General features: G+C 29.9%; 3 protein-coding genes across 5 annotated transcripts in view; all 3 read right to left on the bottom strand.

Annotated features, from left to right (window-relative positions):
• Svp (COUP transcription factor 2) overlaps nt 1–9,345 on the bottom strand; it is a 315,105-nt gene extending 305,760 nt beyond the window's left edge. For all 3 annotated transcript variants that reach the window (XM_083106213.1, XM_083106143.1, XM_083106065.1), the window contains exons 1-3: nt 9,076–9,345; nt 8,580–8,690; nt 8,393–8,488 (exon numbers count right to left, since the gene is read on the bottom strand). The gene's annotated coding sequence lies outside the window, so the exon portion shown is untranslated. The remainder of the gene's footprint in view (nt 1–8,392; nt 8,489–8,579; nt 8,691–9,075) is intronic.
• Nucleotides 9,346–14,196: 4,851 nt separating this feature from the next.
• On the bottom strand, nt 14,197–22,028 carry LOC145975342 (sorbitol dehydrogenase). The gene is made up of 8 exons (XM_083105794.1): nt 21,753–22,028; nt 20,064–20,097; nt 18,916–19,076; nt 18,606–18,769; nt 18,262–18,446; nt 17,155–17,333; nt 16,923–17,044; nt 14,197–14,902 (listed from the first exon to the last, which is right to left on the bottom strand). Exons 1-8 carry the CDS (start codon nt 21,804–21,806, stop codon nt 14,749–14,751), a joined length of 1,053 nt encoding a protein of 350 aa, XP_082961920.1. The 5' UTR covers nt 21,807–22,028; the 3' UTR covers nt 14,197–14,748.
• Riok2 (RIO kinase 2) lies at nt 18,972–25,450 on the bottom strand. The gene is made up of 7 exons (XM_083105663.1): nt 25,265–25,450; nt 24,869–25,010; nt 24,412–24,790; nt 24,030–24,314; nt 23,279–23,944; nt 20,064–20,097; nt 18,972–19,076 (listed from the first exon to the last, which is right to left on the bottom strand). The coding sequence occupies exons 1-5, from the start codon at nt 25,328–25,330 to the stop codon at nt 23,296–23,298; spliced, it is 1,521 nt and encodes a 506-aa protein (XP_082961789.1). The 5' UTR covers nt 25,331–25,450; the 3' UTR covers nt 18,972–19,076; nt 20,064–20,097; nt 23,279–23,295.
• Nucleotides 25,451–27,533: the final 2,083 nt, after the last annotated feature.

Genomic DNA, 27,533 nt, shown 5'->3' with positions numbered 1-27,533 from the left:
GCTCAGTTCATCTGATAGCAAGGAAATTAACTGCGGCGTTTCGTTTAAAAACAGACGAAACACACTGCATACATTTCAGCTACGTGAACTAAACTCTTCGGAGAAACGCAATTGCCTTTGCATTTCTTATATGATAAATTCTTTCTGCGATTGAATGATAATCTTAAAAAAATATAATTTTAAATATAAATATATATGTAAATCTATATCATACATAAACTTTCTGTGCACAGGCACAAACTTAAAATTTTCAATTTCTAATTTTCATATTTTACGTCTCAAACCTCGATTAAAACTCATATACTATTTAGATAATCGCATTAAAAAAAATAAAGACAACTATCTCTTACGCATTTTTCTTGTTTCTCGCGACTTTAATAAACTACACGAGGCTTAAATAATATATCCTTATTTCGCGATAGCAGCAAAACAGTAGAAATAAAAAAAAGGATAAATTAAAACGAGCGTAAAGTTATAATGCCATTCATCAAGCAGAGGACAACCGGCAAACCGTAGCAATTAACTTCTACCGAGGATTTTTTATCGTACCGCGATATTATTAGACAAGCGGTCAACCCTCGGTGAACACGCGAGGGTGAAAATGTCGCCGTGCGCCGATGCGGTAATCCAAATTTAGTGCGATATAAATACAGCAGATTAGAGCGGCTGCTCTATTTTTTTATTGTCTCCACGATCCATGACACGATGTATGAAGTGAAAAAAGTTATGACTAAAACGAGTGGATATAATCCTTGATTTCTATTGTGATAAACGATTGTAAAACAAATGACGAGATCAAAAATCAAATTGCAATAAAAAATTTACTAATGTATATACTTTAAAAGCTTAATTTGATTATACAATTTGTTTTATGCTATCTCTTATTATGGGATACGATACGCATAAAAAATTCGAAGTATTTTTTTATATCATACAACACACATAGATGCAATTTACTCATCATAAAAATTGATATAATATAACAAGATAACTGAAAAAGGAGATAGGAACGTTATAGGAGAAAGAAAAAAATGTATATATGATGTATAAGATGTGTACAGATGTGTAAAACCTGAAAAAGAATCTTTAAAAACATTGTTATTATTGCATATTATATGTTGAATTAACATTGTATGTAATTATTATGGTCATAATGTCAAATAAATTTTTCAATAACTTATAATTGACGTTCTGCGTAACGTATGATGTTCAAGCCGCGTAATTAAATCTGAAACGAAGAGGCTAATTACACAATGGCCCTTCGCAGATACGTCGCTCATTACGATTTAGTAATTGTTCCGGCGCGTAATAACCGCCGGTATCTGTACAGTATTATTGTTTGATAGGGTGTTATTGCCTGAAACACGTATAACGTAATTACTCTAACGCAGTTAGGAGCGCCGCGCATTGGTCTGCTTCTTGTCTCTAGAAACGGGCCGCTCTCTCGACACAGATTGGATTAACGAATATTATGAGATAGGCGTCAAATCAAAAATCGATACTATTGTCAACTGCGATTATTGAATTTCGTGCATAATGATCGTTACTAATGAAAAAGCAGATTGAAATAGAGGTAGCTGAAGTATAGATAGCTTAATAAAAAAGTATACAATGCGATCTCACATTTAATATAAAATTTTTTTGATACTTATGTTATATACACATGATATTATAAAAAAAATTAATACATAAATTTAAAGAAAATATCAACTATCTCATACAACTCTGTCTATATTTTAAACTTGATTTATTCAAAATTATTTGATTAATTTATTTGTACGAAATATATATATATATTAATAATAGTAAACTTTCTAATAGTAAACTTGATTCAGACATGATAGAATCTCATTTCTATATGATACAAAATTTTCATGTTGAATTTTATGCTTGTAAAGTCTAGTCTTTTTTAAAAAAATATTAATATAATGATATTAACATAATCATTAAAAAGAAAAAAATATAATTACAAAATACAGTATATATATTTATTCTTTTCCTAAAAAATGCATAAACATACATTGCTCTTTTCGTTTCTTGCATAAACATTATATAAATATGTTTTACTTCTGCATCTTCCTGTAGGAATAAAATAAATTAAATAATTATATCAAAGAACTAATACATATCCAAAATGAGAAGTCGGATTTAAAGTCCAAATAAGTCCAGTTTTGAAGATCTGCAAATGGAAATTACAATATTTGTTTGTAGGTGTATAAATGACACTTTTTGTTTAAAATAAGTTAATTACACTAGGAATACACGTATATCATACACATATTATAGAAAAATTAAGAGGGAGAGAAAAAAACCATTCTGAAAATTCTTAGTAGCTGCCCAAAAGAAATAAGAGTCTAAAAGATATATTTTAATTCAAATTCCGGGATCAAAACACATCATCGAAGTTTGTAAAGACAGAAAAAGTTATAAAATCAATTATAATATCAAATTTAGAATCAGTTATATCAAATTTAGAAACTTATATATTCTTTTTAAATGTAAGTCTTAATGTTATCAAAAATTCTATGTTAAAAAATAAGACTAATTCAATCTTTAATGTTTCTAAAATTATTATTTATATAATTCTTTTGCATACTATACAATATTTTGTTTTAAGATGCTTGATCTCGCAATTTAAAATACATAAATAATAAAACAATTATATTAATAAAAGATTATACATCGACACCATAAACGTACATGATTTTATATATGTATAAGCACATGTATTGCCTTTCCATTGCAACAGATATATTTCAAGCACAGGATATCCTCTATACATGCATGCGACTAGCAAGGGTACGGTTAGAGTATTAGATGACGATTATCCAAGTATTCTTTTCGGTTTTAAGGTTTCTGGCTAGGATCTTTTCGTGCTCAGGCGACTCGCAGCTGCCAGACCGCAAGACTGATACTACTATTTCCGCTATTGCTAAAGCGCAGCCCTTCGTAAAATGTCGAAAGACGCACGTGCACGCGAAAAGAAACCGCAAAGTAAAGGTATAAAACTACATGTATTAACTTCTATATAGGAGAAACATCGAATTTATATAGGATATTCTGGAAATCACACACTCTAGCCATGTTGTAAAAACTATATAATGAAAAAAATAATAATTCTGACAATATTCAGACATTAATTACTTTGGGGTAAACAATTTAAGTTTATAAGTTCTAGCCAATGTAAAAGGATATTTAATCTAAAAAAATTATAAGAAGAGATAGCATATCTGTATAATCAATTCCGAACTTGAACAAGGATATATCTTCTGTAACTTATTATGACTAAAAAAGCATCAAAATTACACGATGATGATAAATAAAAAGTTTAAACACACACTGGGATAAATGAGGAATCATACGATGAATAAGAGGTCCTACATATACAGGGTGTAATTTTGTAATTCGTTATACAGGGTGTATCAGACCACCCGTGCCAGCCAAATATCTCGAAAACCAAGAACGACAGACAAAAATATTTCAGACAAAAGTTGTAGGGTTTCAAGTAACGTATTATATAGTAATATTGGTACGACCTTGAATAGTGTTGTCAAGGTCACGTGAAGGTCATCTTAAATTTCTTAAATGGAACCCCCTATTTTTCATTACATATTCTTGTAGCTTATCTCGAGGGCTTTTCAAAACACTATAATAAAATATTTTTTCATTGAGTACTTTTCGAGTTATGAGGCTTGAAATCATTTCTTAATTTTACATAAACCGTAAAATATCTTGTAAAATATTCATTTTTCGATTATCTTACCTTAATACTTTTATGTACAAAATAATGAGAGGAATCAATTAGTGTAAAGAAAACACAAAATTGTTTCGAAAAAAAAAATGTAATTGTTAATTGCAAAATTACATTTTTTTTTTCGAAACAATTTTGTGTTTTCTTTACACCAATTAATTCCTCTCATTATTTTCTACATAAAAGTATTAAGGTAAGATAATCGAAAAATGAATATTTTACTAGATATTTTATGGTTTATGTAAAATTAAGACATTATTTCAAGCTTCATAACTCGAAAAGTACTCAATGAAAAAATACTTTATTATAGTGTTTTGAAAAGCCCTCGAGATAAGCTACAAGAATATGTAATGAAAAATAGGGGGTTCCATTTAAGAAATTTAAGATGACCTTCACGTGACCTTGACAACACTATTCAAGGTCGTACCAATATTACTATATAATACGTTACTTGAAACCCTACAACTTTTGTCTGAAATATTTTTGTCTGTCGTTCTTGGTTTTCGAGATATTTGGCTGGCACGGGTGGTCTGATACACCCTGTATAACGAATTACAAAATTGCGATTTTATCAAATTTTTTGCGACCGATTCTCGAAGCAAATAAAAAAAGTGCAACAGCAAGGCAGAACGAGTGAACGACGTGGGTGACCGTTTTTGGCGACCGATTTACACGAAAAGTCCTTACTAATAGGTAACAAACAACGGAGCCATTCTCGCAAGTCAATCCAATTGAACAGACTCAAAAGCGAACAGCGACGGACAAACACGGGCGATCGGTTATCGAAGCGATTAAACGTACATATCGCCGTGTCTGGCTACATCCCGGCCGCGTGCAAATATGCGCGGGCAAACTCGGAAGCCGCGCTTCTCCAACAAGGAAACACCAACCACGTCGACGTGGCGGACGTTCGTATGCACAACCGGCGCCGTCGTGCTCTCGTGGGAAATGCCGTCAATTATATTTGCGGCATGACGAGCGGCCACCGACAAGCGCACGAGGTACGCCCGGAGTTCCCGAACGAGCGGGAACTCCGGGATGGATCGTTCTCCTCTTGCCGAATCTACTCTGTTTGCACCGGCACTCTAATTAATTATCCGCCATCTCCGATAATGTAACACCGCGCGAGGCGCGTTCCCGCTCTCTACGAATATCCGAGATTACGACCGTCCCGAGTCCCGACAATGGACAATTTTACGCGCGTAATTTTCGAAACGAACGGTTGTATTAACGGGAATTTTCCGCAATTCTGCGTTTGGCGAAAACCTGCATTTTAGGAAACAATCTCAACATTGTACATTATATAACAAATACATTAATGTATTTTGGAATTAAGTTATTTAAGAAATTTATCGAAAAATATGACGCTAATTAAAAAAAATCCGAGATATTGACATATAAAATTATTTATTATTAAAACTCTCAAATCTTTTATTAGAATCTGTGTCTATGCCTCAAAAATTCTTTGAGCAAAAAAATTTACTGAATTCTACTCTCTAAAAGTGAATCAGTGAAAATATCACTAATTTAAACAGTAAAATAAGATTTCACTGAGAATCAGTGAGTATTTTACTGATTTTCAATGGAAACGCTTATTTCTTTGTTATCTTATATCTCACTGATTATGGTCAGTTAAAATAAAATTCACTGTAAAACTAGTAAATTTCACTGTAAAACCAGTAATCGCTAGTTCGTTTGTTTACCGCTACGATCGCTATCTCTCTCGTATTTAGTTTTAGTCATAAGAATTATATAAAGTTTGCAAAGAGCGACAGATAAAATTAAAAATATTACTTCGATTTAATTTCAGATATTAAATCGATCTTATGAATCGGACAAATAAATGTCTGGCGACTTAATGAAAATTATTTGTTCGTTATCTATTTAAAATAGCAAGTTCAATATGCATGTAATATTATAAATAAAATAAAATTTTTAATATAATAAATATTTAGTAAATATAAATAAAATTTTTAATTTTATATGAAATAGATAGAGAGATGTTTTGTAGTTTAATATTACTGACAATAACGAAAGAAATATTATTACTGATTGAAACAGTCAAAATTATTAACTAATTCTTTCAATAAAATATCACTGATTTACAGTGCTGTACTTATAACTGCTGTAATTAGTGACTATTTACTGTTTTTCAGTGATAATACACTGATGCACTTTTAGAGAGTAACTATAAAGATATTTAATATTGAGAAATAATAACAAATTTTAATTATAAAGGAAATAATAGCCAATGAAATTTTAAAAATATAAATGTAATGAAAATTTGTTTTCGAATTATTTTACAGTGGATTTATACTTAATTTTATAATTTCATTTTAGATTTGCCGAGATGTATTTAATCAAGTGGAAATTTATACGTAGGAAACAAGTAATAATTTTGACTTCAAAATAATAAGATCTCTCAATAAGATTTTACATTGAGAACTTAGTGAATAATGTTAAAATTATATTCACTAATAAAAAAATCTTGCGTAAAATCTAATGTAATAATAAAATTAAATTTATAAATTTCCAATATAATGACTACGTTTATATTTAGATTTTTATCTGATTGATAGCATAACAGAATCATGTATTAAAAAAATATAAAGAGCTATCTTAAAGTGAGATACTGTCATTGAAATAACAGAATCTAAGAGGAACAAAATTTATTTCGATATTTCTCGCTGTTCTAACTTTCCAACGACAAACGGCACGTGCAAACGCAACGCATGAAAGTTATATGTTGACGCTCATCCACCGGATGGACAAATACTCGTCGAGCACCACTCGGTAACGCTGGGAGCTAATAAAAGGAGTCGCGCTGTTCCATTATCAAAGCTTTCTAAGGGTTCTCAGCTAACCGCTTGTCTGTAAATGGACACGCGATCTCGCCAAACCCTTTTTATTACACTGATATCCACAGATGATCAAAGATGAACAATCCGACTTCGTGCATGTAATAAAGCTTATAGCAATAATTTGCATGCAAAATTATATAACAGAATTCTTTTTCCCACTCTTTCGATATTTACAATATTCAATTGTCGAAATTATATCACTGAATAATTAATCAGTGGGACAATTAGAGCAATTATGTTCATTTTTCTATGTGTAATGGCACAAAGAAACACTATAATATTTTTATAATATTTTTTCCAAGAGAAAATCATAGACAATGATATTATTTATAAGTCTGATATTATTGTAGATATTATTAAAGTATGATATTTATAATTTTTAAGTCGCTCGTTAAATTTAGTAATTCGTAATTTAGTAATTTAATAATAATTCGATAATGATTTTATTATGTTTTCTCTACTGTCTTTAATTCTAAATAATTAATAATTTCTATATCTTTCATCATTCTTATGAAAAATTAATAATATATTTGAAAATTTGAATCTTATTTTTATTAAAAAAAAAAAAAGAAAAGAATAGTTAGTAATATTCTTTAATTAATTATTCACTGCTGTGTGCATCTATCATAAGTAATTTATTTATTAATCAGTTTGTTGTTAACTAAATTGGTTTTAAGATTACGAGGACGATATGTACTTCACAGTTTACTCGAGTATAGCTAAAGAACTATATAGGGCATAGATCTGAAGTATGCACTCGGTAATGTAGAAGGCTAATAGAAGAAGTCACGCAGTGCTATTGTTAGTGGACAATGCTGCAGATGGTTAAAAATGATTCTCATCTCCCTATGCTCGCTGTTGAATGCGAGTGCGCGAAGCACTTAATGCGTTTTTGTACGCGTTATATTTCAGTGTGAATTACCAATTGTTAGCAAACCGAAGTGTTTTATCTCACAAAAAGCATAGACTACACATAATATTTAATTACATACTCAACAACAAACCCGATATCAGAAAATGAATATCTTAAGCGATAAAATATTTCATACATCTATTATCGGATATAGAATTAAAATAATACATATTTTCAAATATTCTATAAGATTCGCAATAATTTTCAGCAAAATTCTAATAAATTTTCATTCCTTATAATTCTCAAACATATTTATAAACATGACTTTCTTAACAGCAGCATTTTTAGAATATAAACGTTATTTTAATTCTTATTATATAGAAAATATTTGATCTCATCAAACATACATAATTTTATATAATAAAAAAATTACTTTATCAATATATTAATTCATGCAGATAATGAATATATTACAGTCTATTGCAAATTATAATTACTACATTATATAATAATAAAAACATGTCAAGCAACATGCATAAAAACATAGATATGGAGAAAATTACTGTTAACCTTAACAATACCAAGATATTTTCAATGTATGCTCCATATCCTGTATACAAATTATATTGTAAAAATTAATGATGTACTTTGCATTTATAAAATACATAAAATTATATTTTTACATATTATATATTTTATATGATAAAATATTTTTTCAACATTTTTTTCTTATATAGCAGAACATTTTTTTCAACATTTAATTAAATTTATTAACATTTTATCTAACATTATTTTATTTACTTGAAAACATTATTTTATTTATGTGAAAAAAGAGATCATAAAAATGTTTTAATAGTGAATGCACATAAAATAGTCATAATATCATCTTGGAAATGATAAGATTAAAATTTTATTTTGCGTACTTACATATAATCGATGTATTCCCTTTCATGTTGCAAATAGAGTTAGAATTTTTATCCTGTAGAATTTCTATCCTTAAATTCCATTACAGCATTTTGGTGTCTGTAACAATCCAAATTGCAAACAATTTTAATAAGACCATTAACATATGCACACAAACATATATCTAATCTACAATATACAAATTACTTACAAACTATATTTCCTTTATATTCTCCATTAGAATTGTGCCAGTAATAACGATAGTACACTTTGTCCCCTTTGTCGTACAACTTTGTAGCCTCAAACTTTTAAAGCTCCCAACCTGTAATAACGATTAAGATTTGCATTTATTAAATTGGAGATTATTTATTAGATAAGAGATAAGCTTATAGTATATTTATAACAATTAAAGAGTTCTGAAGAATAATGTATTATAAATATATATAATAATGTAATTAACAAAACTTTAAAATAAAATATAAAATATGAAACACACATTTATCTAAAAAAATACTATGTGCATATTTATTCTGTTATAATTAATCATTCAATCCGTGCGGTTAATTTTGTCACAACAGTTAAAATTAACATTTTAAAATAACACTGAAATTATATGTTAAGGTTATCTGAATCCATATTTCGTTTATGTTCTTATAACACGAGAAAGAGAAAGAGACTTTTGTAATAAAGTATATTAGTCAACAAACCTTCATCAAGCCGAATTTCTGGAGCAAAATCTTGTGTCACATCTCGATCATGAGTGAAACATTCATAAAACGTGCACTATTCGTTAATTTTGCGATTCAGCGAATCGTAACCTCTATAACGCGCGTAATTAACTTCATTCAAATTAATATAACTCATAATTTTATGTGAAATAATTCGTCGCTTGAATACTTAACTGCGTCAAATCGTACTAAACGACACCAAACAACGCGCGAAGGTCGTGTGACGTAGCTACAATATGGCGACTTCGAGCTGTGTTCGAGACGTCACGATTACGTCATGGCAGTCGTGATCACGTGACTATTCAAAAGTAAGTATCAGTACATTTCGCGCTTTTCTATTTCACCGTTTTAGAAAGACAAAGAAACCCTAATGCAAAGATATCAATGCAATGATACTAAATATCCATATCCTTATATATGATCGACATAATAGGCTAATAGAAAAACGATATACATGTACATACGTTGGCGATAAATTATGCTCCAATCGCATATTTTCGTTGCAGCTCGAATGCAGAACATCGCTCGATGCATCACAAGTGATCACAAGCACTTAAGGCCATCACACACAAAATTGCATAGCTGCAGATGCATAAGACCATATGGACCAATGAGCATCGAGTATTAAGTCGCCATATTGACTTACATAACATAATACTCGATGCTCATTGGTCCATATGGTCTTATGTTATGCATATGCAGCTATGCAATTTTGTGTGTGATGGCCTTAAGGGCCCTCACACACGAAATTGCATAGCTGCATATGCATAGCATAAGACCATATGGACCAATGAGCATCGAGTATTAAGTCGCCATATTGACTTACATAACATAATACTTGATGCTCATTGGTCCATATGGTCTTATGTTATGCATATGCAGTTATGCAATTTCGTGTGTGATGGCCTTAAGGCTCTATAAATGTGACACAGTATATACAATAGCGCAACTCCCTGTCGGCACCTTTGATGTCAGTGGTCTAGTTTCCACCGAAGTCTTCAATCCGATTCTGCTTCGGTGCGCATCGGATTTAACATATTGTTTCCATCGAAAGTAGAATAGAAGTGAGGAAGATTAAATTTCAGTGCAGCCAACTTAACTTTTGTTGAATGTAAGGGCTCGTTCCCACTGAGCGCGTCACGCGTCGCGTCAACCAGCGTGAGCCAATCAAAACATCCCATTGTAATAACATGTTTTCCGTGTTATTACAATGGGATGTTTAGATGCGAATTAACGCTTCGGTGGAAACTAGACCAGTGTTGGCCAAAACGGAGTGCGCATGCGCGAAATAAAGGAGTTGATCGTAACGCCATCTAAACTTCTTTCTCGCTTACTCTCTCATTTTTCTTCTCTTTTAAACTCATTGGCCGGTATTCATAGTCCGATCTTATATTTGAGATCGTCTTAAGCCTACGGCACACGGTACAATTTTTTGTACTGGATTTGATAAGATTTAGTAAAATATTAGAAATGCTGCATTCTGATTGGTGCATTTTTAGTATTTTACTAAATCTTATCAAATCCAGTACGAAAAATCGTACCGTGTGCCGTCGGCTTTAAGTTCGAGCTTAAAATGCTACGCAGCCATTTGATTGGTTGAATGAGGTCTTAAGTCACCCTCGGACCAGACTTAAGACAATCTTAAATATAAGATCGGACTATGAATACCGGCCATTGATACAAACATGGGTTCAAAAAGAGACGCTGTTAATGCTAATAGCATCGATATAATGATGTTAGAACTCAAAATAATATATTTTAATGATATATATAGAGATAAATTGTTATAATATATTCAAAAAGCAAAAAAAATATAAAAATACAAAATACAAAAGATAAATATATAATTAATTATATACAATATTATTAATATTTATAATAAAATAAACAATGATAAATTGGCGCGAACGACATGTAAAAGTCATTTATTACGCGATATACTTAGGTAGGCATTGGCTGCGTTCCTTTTTACGCTTTCAGCGCTGAAAGCGTCGCTCTATCTTCGTTTGATATTCGATGTGCAACAAAGACAGAATGATGCTTTAAGCGTGTAAAGGTGAAAGCACATAAAATTGCATAGGCGCATAACCATAAGCATAAGGAAATTGATTGGTCCACAAATATATGCATAAGAAAATGAACCAATCAATTTTCTTATGCTTATGGTTATGTGCTCCTGCAATTTTATGTGCTTCCACCTTAAGCGTTCAAATGGAACGCAGCCATTTAAACTGAGTATTTAAATGTGTGAGAGAGAACGAAAAACGAAAGAGTAAGCGAGAGAGAAGTTTAGATGGCGTTACTATTCAACTCCTTTATTTCGCGCATGCGCACTCCATTTTGGCCAATATAAAATCGGGAGAGTTGCGCCACTGTATATACTGTGAATGTGAGTATTCTCATCCGCCATTTTTCTTCCAACTGCATGAAAGGTTAGGTATGTTTTCATATATGTCAATACGCATTGATTGTACATACATACGCTTTTCGATCTCGCGATTAATCTAAAAATTAATTTTAAATATCGATTCTGTTAAACTGAAAATAGGTGTTAATTGATTCTTAATTAATCAGACATATGTTCTTAAACGCGCAAGTAGAATGTGTCATATTTTTCGTAAATCAACATATCGTGTCTCCGTTTCATTGCACGTTTTTGAAGCATTACATATTTGGAACAATTTCAAGGATTAAAGGCATGTTATTTAAATAATACTCATCGCAAAAATTGTCTTTATGTTGCAGTTTTGTCATATTTTCACATATTTGTATTTTTAAGTTAAGTTTTGGCTATTTGTAAAATGTCAACTGCAGCCAGGCATTTTGAAAGCACCATTAGAACTTTATGCGACGATGAAACGAAGACACGATGTGTTTATAACCTCGAGACTGTAAAGGTTATTGACGTTTGACATATACAAAACATACCTAACCTTCACATACGGTTGGAAGAAAAATGGCGGACGAGAATACCTACGTTTTTAGTGCTCTAGTTTGATATCATTTTAATCGCAAAAATCTCAATAATTCATTAAAATTACTTTCATATCGATAAAATAAAAAGTAAAAGTTTCAGTTTTTACTTTATAATCTCGTAAATTGCGAATGGATAGAGGAAGTGAAGAAGCCGATTGTAAGAGACTTCGGAATTCTTTGATGATAGGTCATCTCGCTCGCTCTCGACTCGCGGTTTCGCTGTCGCTCTCGCACTTGACAGGTCGTAAAGATAAGCGGACTCGGCTTCCTCGCGAATGTAAACATTTTATAAAATAAAAACTGAAACTCCTATTTTTTATTTTATTCATTTGAAAGTAATTTTAATGAATTATTAAGATTTTTGCGATTAAAATGATATCAAACACGACGTAAATCGGATAATTTTTAATTGGTCTGATAATAAAAATTTTGATTATATATTTAACTATGTTTATCCGATTGATACCGTGTTTGATGTTATTTTAATCGCAAAATTTTCATTATTCCATTAAAATTACTCCCTTACCCTTATAAATATATCTTAAAATAATTAACTTATTTATTTGTCATAATTTGTCATCGGCCGCTTGCCAGCGGTAGATTTGATAACGAGATGAGCATGACAATACATGAGTATGTAAGAGAGAGTGAAACAATAACAGAAGCGAGCGAGATAGTAATAGGAGCGAGCGAGAGAGAAATAATATGCCAGGCTGCAAGAAACACTCGATTTCCGAGTCTTCGTTGCTCGTGCTATTGCTATCTCGCTCATTCTTATTGCCATTTTGCTCTCTCTTATTACCTTCTCGCTTGCTCACATAACTCCCGTGTACGCTACACACACACACACACCCACACACACACACACACACACACACACACACACACACACACACACACACACACACACACACACACACACATTGAATAGTTAACGAGATATTTGATTCTTTAAGTTGACATAATTTTATATAAATTATAAAATATCTGATAAAATGTTCATTTTTCAATTATTTTACTTTAATAATTTTATGCACAGAATAATAAGAGGAATCAGTTAATGTAAAGAAAACATGATTGTTCTTAAACAATATGTCGCTGCTCATTGCATTCATATAATAAAAAAAGAAAAAAAAAAAAAAAATATATATATATATATATATATATATATATATATATAGAGAGAGAGAGAGAGAGAGAGAGAGGATCGCAAATTCGTCATTTCTCATTTATATTAAAATTTATTTGATATACGTGAGCACCTTGCTATACAGCACTGGTGCTACCGACATTTTGTGCACATAGCACGGATCAGAACCAGAAATTGTGCACCTTATATGTTACCCTCTGAGAACATTCGTGCACCTTGGCTTCGTAGTTTAGGTGCACGTTTTCAAGGTCCACAGAGGGCGTATCGCTTTCAGGGATCACCTAAAAGCGGGCCGTGACACCTCTCATTCTTCTCTCTGTAAGCAGTCTATGTTAATATGTCTATGAATAAAACCAAAGAAAATGCGGAGCGAAATGTAGCCGGTAGCCGACTCGTCGCGACACGATTACACGATTCTAACTGAAGTATGCAGTTGGAGAAGTGATACCGCGAACTTTGAAAAATTAGAACAATGAACCAATTATAGTAATTAAGTTTATCCGTTTTAAATTTTCTAATTATTATGAAATAAGTATATATATTTATAAGTATATATATTTAGTCTTATTAACTTATTATGAAATAAGTATATATTTAGAGAGGAAGATGAAAAGCATAAAATAATAATCATGGAAAATGTAACAACAATGAATAGATGTATCTATTATTTGACACGAGTATAAACTTTAAAATGTCTTAACAATTATGGAATATTAAATATTAATTTATAAACTATGATTGGCATATAATTATTATACTTTACTATTTAATTATTGAAGAGGATATTAAGTTGGAAAATCTATAATCTAATTTTAAATATATTATTTAAAAAAAATTAAAAGTATAATTTTCGAGGAAAAATTAAAAAAAAATGTCTGTATATGTATATTTCGAGGATATAAAAAAAATAAAAAAGCTATATGTATTGAAAGATATATAGATATATATTGATAGATATATTTTCTCTGTCCAAAGAAAATGTTAAAATACTCTTTATTGCTAAGATATATCATATAAAATATATCATCATTTAAAAGAATATTAAAACAGGCACGAATATTGTTTCGTAACTGAAATTCGATCGTTTCGTGTTGTATATCTTCACTCTTTTGAGCTATTGTATTCTATTGCATATACAATGACGCATTATACATATGCGATTTCTGTACAATATTCAAGAATGCTTTTTGCATTACTGATAGTCGAAGATGCATGATATCTAAATTAGCATTTCAGTGTTATACGAGATAGCACGATAAAAAATTCATGCAATATTGAAAAAGATTTCTTCAAAATCTCAATTTATGTCGATACATATGCGTATATCTATGCACGAATATATTTATTTAGTTTCCTCATATTTCCTTATGTTTGTGCATATTAAGTTATAATGTAACAATTTATTACATAGGAAAACGATAAAATTCAGTTTAACATGTCATTACAATTTCTTTATATAGCATTTTTTTACAGAAGACCACTATCACATTTAAAATTTTGAGACTCAAAATCTTGCTATGATCCATCTACTTACAGTGAATCATAACTTTAATAGCATCGCCCGCACCAGTTCTACTAGTCTCAAACGCTTGCATGGTGTCCTCCATTTTATAATTGTGAGTAATCAACGGCTTTACGTTTACTCTGCCAGATGCGATAAGTTCCAATGCGTCGTTATAGCTACGAATTGAAAAAAAATTATACATAGGAAAAATTTTATTAAATATAATATTAAGCTAAAAAGTTTAAATCTCTTTCTGAAAAATAAATTAATTACAATTCTAAATTATATATATATATATATATATATATATATATATATATATATATATATATATATAAACTTAAATTTAAAGGCCATAAGAGCTAAACGCGGATGATAGTGCGTAAGTTCAACGAGAAAATAAGTTTTTCGTTGAAACTTATTTGTGTGCACAGGGCACAAATTTTCTTGGTACGATACCAAGCAAATTTAAATAATTCTCAATTCGAGAATTTATTTAATTATTATCCCTCTTTCCCCCCTGTAATGTTGTAGGCGAGAAAAATATCGGGCCGAAAGTCGCTGAATCGGGAATCGAACCCGAGTCTTTCGCTTGCCGGGCGACTGCTCTTACCACTGAGCTATTCAGACCCCTCAACTCGATACTTCTCGGTCGCCTACAATTATATATTAAATTGAAGAATAACGCCATCTTCCGCCGGCGTGAATTTTAAATAACTATAAGAAATTAGGCTCTGTGTATTAAAACATAAACTTAAATTTAAAGGCCATAAGAGCTAAACGCGGATGATAGTGCGTAAGTTCAACGAGAAAATAAGTTTTTCGTTGAAACTTATTTGTGTGCACAGGGCACAAATTTTCTTGGTACGATACCAAGCAAATTTAAATAATTCTCAATTCGAGAATTTATTTAATTATTATCCATTACAGGGGGGAAAGAGGGATAATAATTAAATAAATTCTCGAATTGAGAATTATTTAAATTTGCTTGGTATCGTACCAAGAAAATTTGTGCCCTGTGCACACAAATAAGTTTCAACGAAAAACTTATTTTCTCGTTGAACTTACGCACTATCATCCGCGTTTAGCTCTTATGGCCTTTAAATTTAAGTTTATGTTTTAATACACAGAGCCTAATTTCTTATAGTTATATATATATATATATATATATATATATATATATATATATATATATATATATATATATATATATATATATACAGGGTGTCCCATTTTAACTTAGACAGTAAAATATCTCAAAAACTAAGCCCAGCAAACAAAAATGTTTCAGACAAAAGTTGTATGGTTTCGAGGGGGCCATAAGATGGTACCATTGGTTTGACCTTGAAGAGTCATTTGAAGGTCACTTCAATTTTTTTAAATGGAACACCCTATATATTTTTGCATATTCTTGTAGCTTATCTCGAGAGCTTTCCAAAACACTATAATTAAGTACCTTTTCGTTAGGTACTTTTTGAGTTATTGAGGCTTGAAATCATTTCTTCATTTTACATAAACCGTAAAATATCTTGTAAAATATTCATTTTTCGATTATCCTAACTTAATACTTTTACGTACAAAATAATGAGAGGAATCAACTGGTGTAAAGAAAACACATAGTTATTTTTAAGAAAAAAAATGTAAATTGCAATTAACAATTACATATTTTTTTTTTTCGAAACAATTATGTGTTTTCTTTACACCAATTGATTCCTCTCATTATTTTGTACATAAAAGTATTAAGGTAAGATAAAAATCGAAAAATGAATATTTTACAAAATATTTTGCGGTTTATGTAAAATTAAGAAATGATTTCTACTTAACGAAAACTAACTTAATTATAGTGTTTTGGAAAGCTCTCGAGATGAACTACAAGAATATGTAAAAGCATATAGGGTGTCCCATTTAAAAAGTTGGAAGTGACTTTCACGTGACCTTCAGGTGACTCTTTAAGGTCAAACTAATGGCACCATCTTATGTCCCCCTTGAAATCATACAACTTTTGTCTGAAACATTTTATCGTATCTTTTAGACTTTACGAGATATTTCGATGTCTCAAGATAAAAAATTCACCCTGTATATAAAACTTAGAATCGTAATATATATATATATATATATATATATATATATATATATATATATGTTTCAAAATGTCATTATATTTAATATCTATTGTCGTTAATTACTGGAACTTACTTATTTACATATCGGAAGACACCTCTGATGTCAACTTCCCTACTCGCAGCATTTAATAATGGAATTTGTATCTCTGGAGCACCCATTCCCACTAATGTCACGATTCCACCAGATTTTGTTGCCTGATAATACAATATAAATACGATTTAGAGTATTAAATATGTTAAATATATTACATATGTATATTATATATATAAGTATATATTATAAAGGTGTATATTTTGAAACTTACAAAAATCGCCAAGCGAATTGATGCTTGTGCACCGGACGCATCTATTGTTCTGTTAGGTTCATCATCAAAAATTGCATGAATGTCAGCCACTACGTCCTTTTCTGACCTATCCTTTCGGAATAGATATGTATCATCGGCGCCAAGTTTCTTCGCCATCTTCAGTTTATTTTCTGCGATATCTATAAATATAAATCATGCCTATATTTACATCTTATTTACAACTTCTATAGATTACATTTAGAATTCATCAAAAGAGAACTTGTATGTTACTTATAGAATGTATATTTTATTATCTACACAAAAAAGATGGAGATACATGTATTAGAAAAAAAAAAAATATTATTTTGAAAAGGACCGCTCTCCACTGTATCCTTTTTAATATACAATTCAAATAAAAAAGTGACACTACTAAAGACTACTACATAATATGTGACATATTGTGAGTATATGATCTTGATAATGCATGTCCTTGTTCTACAAGTAGTATTTGTCATGCTAAGTGCAATCTCGACGACTTATCTTACAATTGCAACACTGTTGCACAATCTCCATATCTCAAATGTGAATGTATTTCTTTCTCTCATACGTATCTCTCGCTTGATATAACTTGATAAACTATTATCATTTTTAAATGATTTGCAATATACGTTAAGTAAGAAATTTTATTATCATTAAAAATGTAATCATTACAATTTTCTTCCAGCACAAGTTATGTTATCTTATCTTTTATTTTATAAAAATTAACATAAAAATTGATTTGACGCATAAAATAATTTAATAAAAAGAGAAAAACCTTTAAATACGTACTTGTCTTTTATTTCACGTATCGTACGTTATCGTATCATTTATTTCACTGTGTGATTACTTTTACTATAAATAATTAATAATAAGGTACAAATATATTTGTCAATTTATTAGCTTATGCTTCTCTCAATTGTTTGCAGAGACTATTTAAATAAAAGTAGTATGTATATATTAAATAAAAAATAAGATAGATCATCTTATTTTTTATTTAATATATACATACATCAGAAAAAAGATCATCTGAATTTTCTAACTTAAGAGCACTTTCTCTTTCGTCTAAGATTTTATATTTTAAGCACATACCCGTGACAACGACTTTATTTGCGCCCATAGCTTTGGCTACCAATAACGTCACCAAACCAATTGGACCAGCTCCCAGGATTAATACTTTAGAATTGATGTTGATTTCACTACGTTTACAAGCATGCACTCCCACTGCCAATGGTTCTAAAAGCGCTCCTTCTTCTAAACTCACGTGATCGGGCAATCTGTTACATAATTAATTTTTGTTAATTTGCAAAATTATTATTTTTTAAAATTAAATTATATATATTTTAGAAAGTTATCTAAGCATTGTTTGCGTGTTCGCATACTATTACATTTTACAATATAAATTTATGCGAACGAAATATATTAGTTAAGCTCACTTGAAGCAGAAATCAGCCGCATGTTTGTAAAAACGTCTCAAGCTGCCGTGCACGGGCGGAGTCGCGCAAAACGCTATATCCTTGCATAAATTATAACGTCCCTCCTTGCAAAAATTGCATATCCTACAAGGTACACCGGGTTCAATGCCAACGCGGTCGCCAACCTGTACAAGAAATGAAGAATGTGCATAAGAGTATATTTTATACGGGAATAATACAAACAGATAATTCTTCAATAGATAATAACATGATCATTTAATAAAAACATAATTATATGTATATGTATGTGTAACATAAACGATATACATACTTTCAAATTCTTGACATTTTTTCCAAGTTTAGCAACAGTACCAGAAGACTCATGACCGATAATCATGGGTTTCTCCAAGATAAAGTCGCCGATCCTTCCATTAACGAGATAATGAACATCCGATCCACAAATTCCTACGCATCCCATTTCTATAAGCACCTCTGCAATAAAATAATAAAATTTTCTATCTTGCTAGTGTGATTCATTTTTATCATCTTTAATATTGATAGTTATATCGATTATTATATATTAGTCATATTTGTTATATTTCATCAATTTTTCAAATTTTATCATAATTTAGATTTTTCTCAATATTCTTATTATTATTTTAATATTTCTTTAATTTGAATTAAAATTATTTCCTAATCTATTAAAATGTATAAAAAATAATAAATGTTTGTTTCTATTAATTCTTTAATATCTCAATGAAGTTAATTCTTATTTAGATCAACATTTTATGTAATTTTTTCTGATTTTTCATAATTTTATAAATAAAGTATCTTTTCAACTAATTATATATAATTATATATAATAAATAATATATAATATATAATATATATAATTATATATAATAAACTCCAAATATACATGCATTCAATAGTAATAGAAACTTTAAGTACAAATTAATTCTTTTAATTTATCACGCTTACGTACATATCTAGAATAGTGTTGCGTATTATTTCGAACGTCATCGCGCATGTTGTTAATAGCATTCAATGTAAATTGATTCATATCAAGATATTAAGTAACGTTCGAATAAAGAATGCTCTGCTTTTATATATTAAATCAATGTAAAAATAGATTTTCACGCACGTGCAATATTTCTTTGAAGAAAGAATAATTTTGCTAGCAAAGAAATGTTGATTAATTTAAACTGTTAGTGAAAATAATATTATTAGTGTTAATTATATTCTTTATCATTAATAAAGTTATAATTATTCAAATCTGATAAGAAATGTAAATTAATATTAATGATACAATTTTCACAAGCAGCATAAATTACTCAATGTTTCTTTGCTAGCAACATTATTTTCTTTAAAGGAATAGTGTACACTAATAGAATTTCTTGACAATATGTTTATTTTATTGGAATATACTGATAAGGAAGATATTGACAATAAATAATAAGAGAAAAATAATATTTTTACCATTGTCTCCTGGTTCTTCAATACTCGTATTTTCCTAAAAAAAAAAAAAAAGATTAATTAAATTTAGTCCATTAGATCTAATTGCAAGACACATATTTATTAATAATAAAGAAAGATTACACACACACACACACACACAATGTAGAAATGTGATGTGAATCGTCAATTTTAATGAAGAATTGATTTAAAGTTTCTATGTTTTCTATTTTTGTTGAAGCAAAAATGGTCTTGGTACGGAAAAGAGATTATTGTTTAATGAGAATACTTGAATAATGCAAATTTAAAGATCAATCTGTTACACTAATGCCCGATTTCACCAACCGCGTCTTCTAACTCTTCCTTTAGAAAGAGACAAAGAGTGAGTTAAACTAAGATTAAAGTTAAACGCGGTTGGTGAAATCGGGCATAAGTGCAGTCAATTTATAAAGCGGCTGCAATCTCTTATACTTAAGGGTCAACGTGTAATCGCAGCAATGATAATTTAAATATTAAAAAATAATGTTTTCGTGATAATCTCAATAGGCCATCCGTAGTTTATCTTTCTTATAATTCGTATGATGTATTATGAAAATATAAATAAAATTATCTGTAAAGTTGCTTACGTAGTATCGCGATAATAGATAATTATATTTGTTTCTTGAGAAAAAGAATTATAATTATATACGCAACATGACATATTAGTATTTCTAAAAGATTAAATCAAAGAATTTATAAACATTTATTTTACAAAATTATCCTATATTATTGATATTCGAGGATTTTGTCCCCAAAAAAGGTAATCAATTATTTTCTTACATACATTTAATTATTTTACATATATATTAATATATGAAAAATAGTTTTACACTACGATATGTTTGCGCGATATATTATCGTAAATAACATCATTCTATGAACTAAAATTGACGTAAAGAGATCTATCCGGATCAAGTAAACAATTCTAATATTCTAAATCTAATTGGAATAGTTTATGACCTAATCATTTAAAGGACAAATATATAAAATCGATTATATATGTTGAAATTTAGTGTTAATTTCAACAGTATTTTTAATTATTATTATAATATTTAATTGATGCTATGATATATAATTAAAATAAATACTATACCACTTCCATTTTTTACAAATTAAAAAATTTAATCCTTTTAGCTATATTATTTTTTACATTTTTTTATATTCAAAATAACAAACATACATCTGAGGATTGCAAGAAAAAAAATCATAGAAAAACGCAAAAGAACTCTATTTTTTTTAGATTGCACTTATAACGCGAATAAATATTACAAAAGTTGACAATTTAATAGAATAATACACTTTAATATAGAAATTGAATATTATTATATTACAATATAATATTTAAAAAATTATAAACTGCATCGACTAAATTATACAAAGTAGAATTATCATTTTTCAAACTACTGATAAAACATAATTTATCATATAACGTGGCGTTTCGTGCTATTTTTTTCATCGTTCTTCAATAGTTAAAACAAAATATTAGTTCAATGAAAGTTCGAAACTTGATCGATAAAACATAATTTATTATATAACGTGGCGTTTCGTGCTATTTTTTTCATCGTTCTTCAATAGTTAAAACAAAATATTAGTTCAATGAAAGTTCGAAACTTGATCGAGAGATCATAAGAATGATGCGCTCGATTAGCCATCGTTTCTGCATCAAGTACTAACCAAACGCAAATCGTTGACGGCGTACAATATAGCAGTAAGATTGTCCTTAGTCATGGTTTGAGGATTTGATTAAAAAAAAAAAATCACTGTAACACGAAAATTAGCTTGTCGAAGAAATTCACGTTTCCTGAGATCCCGACAAGCACAGAACGAACGAAACGAAGAGACTCGGGGTTCAGGAGAGAACTCGCTGCTTATATACACGTGTCGCAAGTTATACGTATATGTTTGCCTTGTGCTATCAGTGATTTTATTATCGTTCGCTGAGACAAATTTTGCCGCTATCAGCGAACATCTCCTTGGTAGACACAACAAACTGATCGATCCTATTTTTGTTTATATTTCACGATTGCACCATCGGTCGTTGCGTCATAGAGATACGCTATTTTGTCGGAACTAGTAAATCGATCCGCGCACTGTATATTGTAATCTCGCTTTTCCTTCCTGCTATCAATGAGTCCTATTTTCCCGCAATCACGTGTGGCGTTACGTTGATAAAGTAACGTTATGTGATATAAAATACAAGATAGGATTATCTTTTCACTTATATATTTATAAACTTGAGATTGAATCCAGCACAATGAATAATATTTGGAATATATTCAGAAATTTTAGAAATCTTAAATATGTTTTTTTATCTTTTCCAGTGCATCTCGTATATAGTCGGGAGGGATACATTCCTCAAAACTATGACCCATTTGGCTCAACGTTTTAAAAGAAAGGAATTTGTTAGATTTTGATTAGAAAAGAGCAAAGAAATAAAATAAATCTAGCTATAAAACCTGTGCCCTATAAATGTCATATAAAAAATGTAACGTTTTTGCTCTTAGAATAGTGACAATTTTACTTTTGGATTTGGAAATCAGTTTTTTTTTTTAATATGTGGGGAAGAAAATATCTGAACTTTCTATATTTAATTTAGCGTAAGCTTAACATATGTTGCAAAAAAGTCTCACATTAATTCATATTAGCAATATTGTACACAAAACTGTTCATTAATAATGTGTAGATCTTTATATACATTTAATTTATATAGCATTTAATAATAATAAATCATAATGCATTTTGTATTGTTGTTTTGATACATATTTTGTCATTATGTGCTAGTCACACATTTAAGAATATTAATAAATTATATAATATATATATAATTTAAACAAATAATAGATTGGATATTCTTGAGAAAATTACTCTTTTCACACAAAATTGTTTTCCCACAACATAAGAGATACTTAACATTAAGATAAGTATTTTTATGAATTCTCTTAAACACATTTTACTTATCTTATTTGCACCAATTAATATTTTTACAAGACTCACGAAAAACAAGTATGGTAACATCAGAAATCGATTATTTCTATTATGTAACTCATAATCGCAACATGTAGAGATAACAGCAAAGGATAAACAATGGAAATGTACAAAAAAATCATATTCACGAACGTGTATTTGTATCAAATTATTAACAAAATGATATCTTTTTAATTAAAATTATTTTTATCTTATATGCATGATAAATGACTTACAATGTATGACTACTGCTTCATTCCAAACCCCAAATTCCTGTTAAACTTTCTTTAACTGTAGCCCTATTTTCTCTTCGTATCCTTGTCACTGCACTCGCTTCTCCTTTCACAATTTTCCTCTTTGATTGGCTCTTCTTCTCGCGATTGTCAAGTGCAATTTTTACCCTTTTTTTTATCATTTCTGGAGCGATTGTGGCAGCTGTTGAGACACTCCGTATACTTTCTATATCATCATAATCATTAATATAAGCTACCTTGTCTTCTACATTTGATGATAAATCATATAATGCATTACTATGTTCTTTATTAACCACTATATTTTCTATATTTTCATTATTCTGTTTGCATTTATTTTCTGAATTGTTTTGTTTCTCAGAACATATTGTAGATATTTTCTCAAAACATTCATTATTATCTTTTGTTATTACATTACATGTAAAAACAGTAGATTCTTCTTTTTTTTCAGAAATTTCAGATTTAAGCTGTAAATTGTTTATTCGATCTTCTAAACCTTCGACATTATTAATGCAATCCTCATATGTTTCTGTCTCACTATCTTCTTCATTTTCAGCATCTATTGTTATGTTCAGTTCTTTTAAAAGATCTTTTTGCACCTGTTTCATTAAGCCACTAGCATTGACTTCAGCATCTATGCAATCTTCACGTCTGAAAGAAACCAAATGTTATTTATTGAATTAATAAAAGATTGAATAAGAAGAAATAAAGAATATACATTTTTTTTGTTACTTACGATATATCTTGGAAAGTTGGATACAGTTCACTCACATACCCAAAACGTCTCTTAAAAAAATCACGAATACAGTTCACATCTCTTTGAAAGTATTCTTCTGCATTCTCGTGTTCTGTAGAAACCATTTGTGGAAAATCAATAATAATTGGTTTACCATCATCTTTGATCATTATGTTAAATTCATTAAAGTCTCCATGAATAACACCATGATTCGCCAATCTAACAATCAAATCCATAAGTTCATCATACAATGCTTCTACATTGTTTACTTCATGTACATTACATCTGCAAATAAAACAAGCCATGTGTAATCAAAACAGTATGTAAAACTAAAAAGTAGAAATGTTATTGATAATCCAGGAAATATTATTGATGAACGTACAGAGGTCCACCTTCAACCAGCTCCATTATAACACAATGTCTGTTAAAATCAATTGGCTTTGGTACAGGAAAACCTCTATCCAGGAGCACTTTCATATAGGCAAACTCTCTAGCTGCCGAAATTCTTGATAAATATAACCAAGATGCAAAATGCCTGTGTTGATGATAATCTCTTTTTCCTTTAATGTTTCGGAAGCATGTCCTACCTAGCCTATGTAACTTTAGACAAAGGGAAGTCCCTTCTTCATTGGCAACGATATAAATATTAGATTCCTTGCCAACACCAATCTGATTACCAAATGAAGAAATTATTCCTCTTTGTGTTAAGACTTTCAGAGCCAAGTAATCATAACCAGCATTTGTCAAACGATAACCATCATCTAAATTTATTATTAAACATTTTTTAAATGTATTTTTAACAAAATTTAGTTATATACAACTGATTTCCTATGCCTTACATCGCATCCCTCGTTCATAGCTAAGCAACTTGTGCTTGCACAACTCTTTTAATAATTTCTGAACTCCACCATAACGCAGATTCGCTACTTTTGCAGCGAGAATTCCAGGTACGAGTTCGTGATTTTTGGAGCATATTTCAATCTAAAAAAGATTGGATAAATATTTATTATTAGATTAATCTGTTTATTATTTTTAGATTATAAGTAGATTTGAAAAGTTAAAATCATCATTTGACATGATAAAATATATACAAATTTTATTGCGAGAAAAAGCGACCATTTTGCATATTTATCAAGAAAAAAATAATACGGAAGTAAATTCTTGTGCAGTTTGTAATATTTTATAAAAAAGGAATACAAGTTGAAAAATCCTATTATAGATTAAGAAATACATACCGCTGTTAAAACACGAAAATCTTCCGACGTCAAATATCGCAACAATTTAACATCTAATTTTCCCATGTTTGATAAATAAATGATAAATAAATTCACTTTTTCACATGGACTTAAAAAATACAGGACAGAGCGTATTGCTGCGGGGGTAAGCCCAAAAGGTGAGGGGAATGAAATGTCTATTGCAACGGAAATGAGGCATCTAAGATGGCGGCAATGGATAATTTCACGGAGTGTGATAATGGCTGCGTTCAGCAGAAAAAGCTGCTTTGCATTAGAGACCCTCTAATCAGAGTCACGAAATAACGTCCCCAATTTCGATTGGTGCCGCCATGTTTTTAATAAATAATTTAAAATTACAAACATGCCTAGTTGTTCCGCATTAAATTGTAATAATTCAACTGAAAAAGGATATGTAATGAAAGTTTTTCCACGCGATAAAGAACGAAGAGCAAAATGGACAGCAAATGTGAGACGAAAAAATTGGAATCCAACCAATACTTTTCGGTTTTAGTAAAAACATGGCGTTGCCGACCCAACCTTATTGACGTTATTTCGTGACTCTGATTAGAGGGTCTCTACTTTGCATCAAGTCGAGAGTAGAGGCAGTCAATGCGCTGGAAGGGTGCTAAGAATTTAGTACGGTTAGTACAATCTAGAGAATTCTCAGCGCTACTAAAGCGCTACCAATGCGCGCATTGGTTAAATCGGAACGATTTTCTATGCAGTCTACGCGTTTCATGCGTAATTCGGAACGCACCCATTGATGAATCATTCTTGCTTCTTAAATTAACTCGCAGTCAATGAGAGCATGTATAGACGAAATAATATTGTTTTTCCGCTTTTTATTAATAAAATAAAGAATGATAATTATATGTTCTAAACCATCCTTGGTTAATAAAAAACTGATGTGCAAAAGATGACACCGATAACTATGTTATTGTTATCGAGAAAAATGGAAACAACCGATCCGAGCTCGGTGAAATGCAGACTCCCTCCGTCTTTTGCCAACCGTAGGTTGGCAGCAGTCGGGAGTAAAAAAGGAAAAAAACAGTTTATTATTTCTGTTAAAATAAAGTTTTTTGAAAAATAGCACATGTGTATTTCTCTTTTATATTTTCCTAATCAAATTTTACATTTTTATGAATATTATTTGTAGAAGAGGTACAAATATTATATACATATGCAACTTTTATTTCGAACAGCAAATGAGTCAGCCGACGTGATGGATATATTATTGAATTTGATAAAAAAATAAACAGAAAATGATGACGACGTATTTTTTAGAATTAGGCGGTATATAAAATAAATTGAATAAAAATTAAATTAATCAGAATATTAATCACAACTCATTCCACCGATATACCACGCTATACAGGGTGTCCCATTTTAAAAAACGCACCTCGATAATTCTTCAACGAAGCGTTTTCAGCAAAAATGTTTCAGACAAAAGTTGTATGGTTTCAAGGGGGACATAAGATGGTGTCATTAATTTGACCTTGAATAGTTACTTGAAGATTACGTGAAGATCACCTTCAATTTTTTAAATGGAACTGCCCACTTTTTATTACGCACTTTTGTAGCTTATCTCGAGAGCTTTCCAAAACACTATAATTAAGTTAGTTTTCATTAAGTACTTTCCGAGTTATGAGGCTTGAAATAATTTCTTAATTTTACGTAAATCATAAAATATCTTGTAAAATATTCATTTTTCGATTATCTTACCTTAATACTTTTATGTACAAAATAATAAGAGGAATCAATTGATGTAAAAGAAACACAGTTATTTTTAAGAAAAAATATGTAATTGTTAATTACAAATTACATATTTTTTCTTCGAAACAACTATGTGTTTTCTTTACACCAATTGATTCCTCTCATTATTTTGTACATAAAAGTATTAAGGTAAGATAATCGAAAAATGAATATTTTACAAGATATTTTATGATTTACGTAAAATTAAGAAATTATTTCAAGCCTCATAACTCGGAAAGTACTTAATGAAAACTAACTTAATTATAGTGTTTTGGAAAGCTCTCGAGATGAGCTACAAGAATATACAAAAATATATAGGGTATTCCATTTAAAAAAATTGAAGTGACCTTCATGTGACCTTTAAATGACTCTTCAAGGTCAAACCAATGGTACCATCTTATGGCCCCCTCGAAATCAAACAACTTTTGTCTGAAACATTTTTTTCTAAAATACTTAGTTTTTGAAAGAAAAGGGGTGTACGGGTGGTCTAGGACACCCTGTATGATGTATTTTGTTA

This window comes from Camponotus vicinus, unplaced genomic scaffold (genome assembly GCF_025532165.1).
Source record: "Camponotus vicinus isolate PSW18456_S1 unplaced genomic scaffold, iyCamVici1.0 SCAF_1, whole genome shotgun sequence".
NCBI lineage: Eukaryota > Metazoa > Arthropoda > Insecta > Hymenoptera > Formicidae > Camponotus > Camponotus vicinus.
This window is presented reverse-complemented; position numbering and strand designations above follow the sequence as displayed.